This window comes from Habropoda laboriosa, unplaced genomic scaffold (genome assembly GCF_001263275.1).
Source record: "Habropoda laboriosa isolate 0110345459 unplaced genomic scaffold, ASM126327v1 scaffold30, whole genome shotgun sequence".
Classification (NCBI taxonomy): Eukaryota; Metazoa; Arthropoda; class Insecta; order Hymenoptera; family Apidae; genus Habropoda; species Habropoda laboriosa.
The window spans coordinates 2,221,209-2,225,088 of NW_017100178.1; the positions used below are offsets into that span (position 1 = coordinate 2,221,209).

Here is a 3,880-nt window from a genome sequence, read left to right on the forward strand (position 1 = left end):
AAAAGAATATCTTTATATTTAATTCATTGGGACATTTATTTCATAATACCAAGTTCTTCGTTTTTAAATTTATATTAATGCTGAAGATATGTTGTATTTAAAAATTTACTTTGATATTATTTTAATATGAAATATAAGGCTTATGTAGTTTCGTGTGCGCACGATAATGCGCAATTTTCTGTAAAGGCAGCCAGTTCATTTGCCAATAGGTCGCTTGAAAATTCTGTTAGATCGAAACTGACCAATACGTGGATTAAATGCTATTCATTGTATGGGAAGAAGATTTTCAGCAATTATTTTGCAATACTGTCGTTAAGCATTAATTATCTTTGCAAATTATTGGTAAATATACATAATGCCAGCAGTAGGCGAAATTTTCAACTATTTTTTCAACGATACTAGAATTTGTGAATCAAGACAGAGTAGGAAACGAAAAAAAATGTTGAATATTTGGCTTAGTTGCCCACTTGGACTTTCATTTGGGGCACTTTAGTATAACAATTTTTTTGGAAGGATATTACAAATGTCGTTTTATAGATAACAGAAATATCTATTCTCGCTCAGAATGTTTATATGATCTGTTTGGTAAAATGATCAAAAGAACCGTCATGTTCCTTATAACAAGGATGGCGTCATCCGAATCTGTTCACGTAGTTTTATCGAAGCAATGAATTTATTAAAATACAGCAAATGTATTATACACAATAAGTTAAAGTGAAATAAGTTTGACAGAATTAGTTAGTTTGCATATCATTGTTTGTACTGCTGATTATTCGTTGAAAAAAATTAGGAAAATCAGGGCGCAGTGCGTTGTGCTAACAGTCAAACATTGAGGTAGTTTTGCGCTGGTGTATTGGAGAGGTAGTATCAATAAACCTCTATATTTTTCACGAAGAAAGATCAACGAAGAATAAAAAGGAGTTAAGTATCAAGGCTGATATATAAATGACATCCATATAATAAATACAACATTATACGGGCAAGTTGAAAAATTACAGGTTTTTGAAAAAACCGGAACGTACTTGTATGAAATTTAAGGGCTGTGTTTTGCATAAAAAACCTCCATTATATTGGAGTTTATACAAGAAAATAAATTTAAAGGACGTGATACAAAGAATTCTCTTTACGAAATGGTTGTCACATCGTTTTTTCGTATTAAAGTTCAACCTAAAAATTTCGGAGTCTTCGAGGTTATGTTTTATTGAAACATGAATTTCTTATACTAATAAGCAAAGCAAATCATCAGAAAAACAAAAACAAACTGGATGTAAGTTAAAAGTAAAAACAAATATTTCTATTATGCATTAAGTTTCGTATTAATAGGTAATATATTAATATAGGTTTTGTATATTTTATTTTGAGAAGTAGATCTTGATGATTATATTTAATTTTGCTTCATTAGTTTATTCATTTGTAATTTTAATCTGTTAAATATTGAGTAGCTCTATAATTTTACACATTAGAGTTATATATTAGAATTTTTAAAGTATACTTAATAATGTAACATTTCTATTTATGTGTAATAATATGACATTTCATGTTATTATATTGTACATATTATATACACTTATAATGTTGCATGTCTGTTAAATATCATTTATACAATATTGTTAATGTAAAATTATCTTAATTTTAATTATTTTACATTATTTAACATGTACTTTAAGTACTTTAAGTACTTATACTTTTTTATATTTTTATACTTTTTATACCTTTTTAATATAATTTTCATGTGGTGCAACTCGTATCAATAAATTTTATTTATAGCAACTTACATGAGTGGATAATGCTCGGAGGCAATGAACGGAATGGAGAGACATGGGCATGGACATGGACATTCACATGCACACTCGCATCGTCATCGTTATTCACATGCAAATTTACAAAGTGCATCTCAAAATTCAAGTCAGTCGTCGAAACATAGCCACATCCATACACCACATTCGCAAAAAGATACATCTGCTGTTCAAACGTCTCAAAAACCAAGAAATTATAAGTTACTAGTTGATCCATTTTTGGTAAAGGGTGCAACAAAGTTATATAGATATGATGGCATGGTTCCGGGAGATCCAACTTATCCTGAAGTTCAACCTCGAGACCCCAGATCACAGTTAACTAGAATTTGGACTCGTTTAGAGCAACTTGACTTACCTGTACCTAGATTTAAAATTGATTCCAATTATTGTGGTGAACCTCCTCCACTTGAAGTGACATTTTGCCATTTAAATGACAATATTGATAAAACTTTTTTATCAGATATGGTTCAAAAATTTGGAGCTGTAGAAGAACTCATTGTGTATTATCATCCTGTAACTAACAAGCATCTTGGAATTGCAAGAGTGGTGTTTGAAAGTACGAAAGCTTCAAAAGCTTGTGTAGAAAAATTAAATAATACATCTGTGATGGGTAAAGTGTTAAGAGTATTTCTTGATGCATTTGGGGAAGAGTGTAAAAAAATTTATGATGAATTAACCACAGAAAAAAAAGTAGAAAAGAAAGTTGAAAAAGAAATAAAATCTGAAGGTGAGCAAGAAAAACAAACACCAATTGAAAAAAATATTAATGAAGAAAGGGATGATTTCAGAACTAACAAAAAATTGGTATCAAATATAGAAAAATCAAGAGATACATACATAGAAAACTCAAGATATAACAAATATAGAGATTACCCTACTCCTAGTGGCAGTGCAGGAAGTGATTTAGGCTATGGTACTGCACCCAGTGAACTAAATTATTCTAGTAATTACTCGCAAAATTCTACTCCTGCCACAAACTATGATTTCTATTATAGTGGTTATCATCATCAACCTCCAAATAATTATTTAGCAAATATGCCACAAAATGTATCACAAAATCTTTCAATGCAACAAAATTCAAGTATGTGGTGGGGAAATAATACAGGGGCAACAAGTTATGCATCATCTTCTATGTGGCCTGTTCAGCATGGAACAAATTTAGACAATTCTAATTCTAATGTAGTTCCAATTTCCAAGGCTTCTAATGTAAAAATGCATCACACACCTAAAAAAGAAAAAGAAAATCAAAATGCTACAAAAAATGCATCACGAGATTCACCAGTGGAGACTCGTAAAACATTAGATTTGGATACTAGAATTGCTATGTTATTAAAAGATAAGGCAGGAGGAATGGCACCACCTTTCTTACAGTTTGGTAGTGATTCTGAAGATGAAAAGAAGTCTGTCAATGCAGATAACGAAATGCTTTCAGAACCACCAAGCCCTTTTCTATCTCATGAAACATACAAGTCTTGTTTTGAAAAAATGAGAGAAAGGAATAAAGAACGATGGAAAGTACATGAGAATAGCATCAATCAATTTTCTGTTGATGAAGATTTAGGTAGTGTTATAAGTTCAAGTGAAGATGAAGCATTATTGGGAAGTTATAGTCCTGCACCAGATGAAATTGAACCAGAACCACCAAAAGAACCACCACCTCCACCTCCACCTGATGACGATAGAATGTCATTAAGTCCATTAAGTTCAGGAGATGAGAAAATTGAAGAGGTACTTACAGTATTAAATAATAAATTAATATAACTATGTATTCACTTATTTATTTATTTATTTTACGATTTCAATGTATAGGTTATAGCTCAAACAGAACCTACAAGTCAGTTATATCCAGGAGCTGGTTATCCTGGACATTTAACCCATTATCCCACCAGTGATATGTACCATTGGCCACGACCAGCACAATACCCATACCCTTATGGAACAACATACTTACAAAGTCATTATCAACCAAACACTACGTCATTTTCTGGAGCAGTAGGAAATCATCAAGGAGCAAATTATTATCCATCTTTCCAATCAAGACTTCATGCTATGGCAAATCACAATATTACAAAAGATAATCCACA

At 31.1% G+C, this 3,880-nt stretch overlaps 1 protein-coding gene across 1 annotated transcript in view; it reads left to right on the forward strand.

Moving 5' to 3' along the window:
- Nucleotides 1-1,144: 1,144 nt before the first annotated feature.
- LOC108578946 (histone-lysine N-methyltransferase SETD1) overlaps nt 1,145-3,880 on the forward strand; it is a 5,916-nt gene continuing 3,180 nt past the window's right edge. Inside the window, exons 1-3 of the mRNA XM_017942365.1 lie at nt 1,145-1,267; nt 1,768-3,524; nt 3,606-3,880. Of these exons, the coding sequence (XP_017797854.1) occupies nt 1,800-3,524; nt 3,606-3,880 (2,000 nt within the window). The 5' untranslated portion in view covers nt 1,145-1,267; nt 1,768-1,799. The remainder of the gene's footprint in view (nt 1,268-1,767; nt 3,525-3,605) is intronic.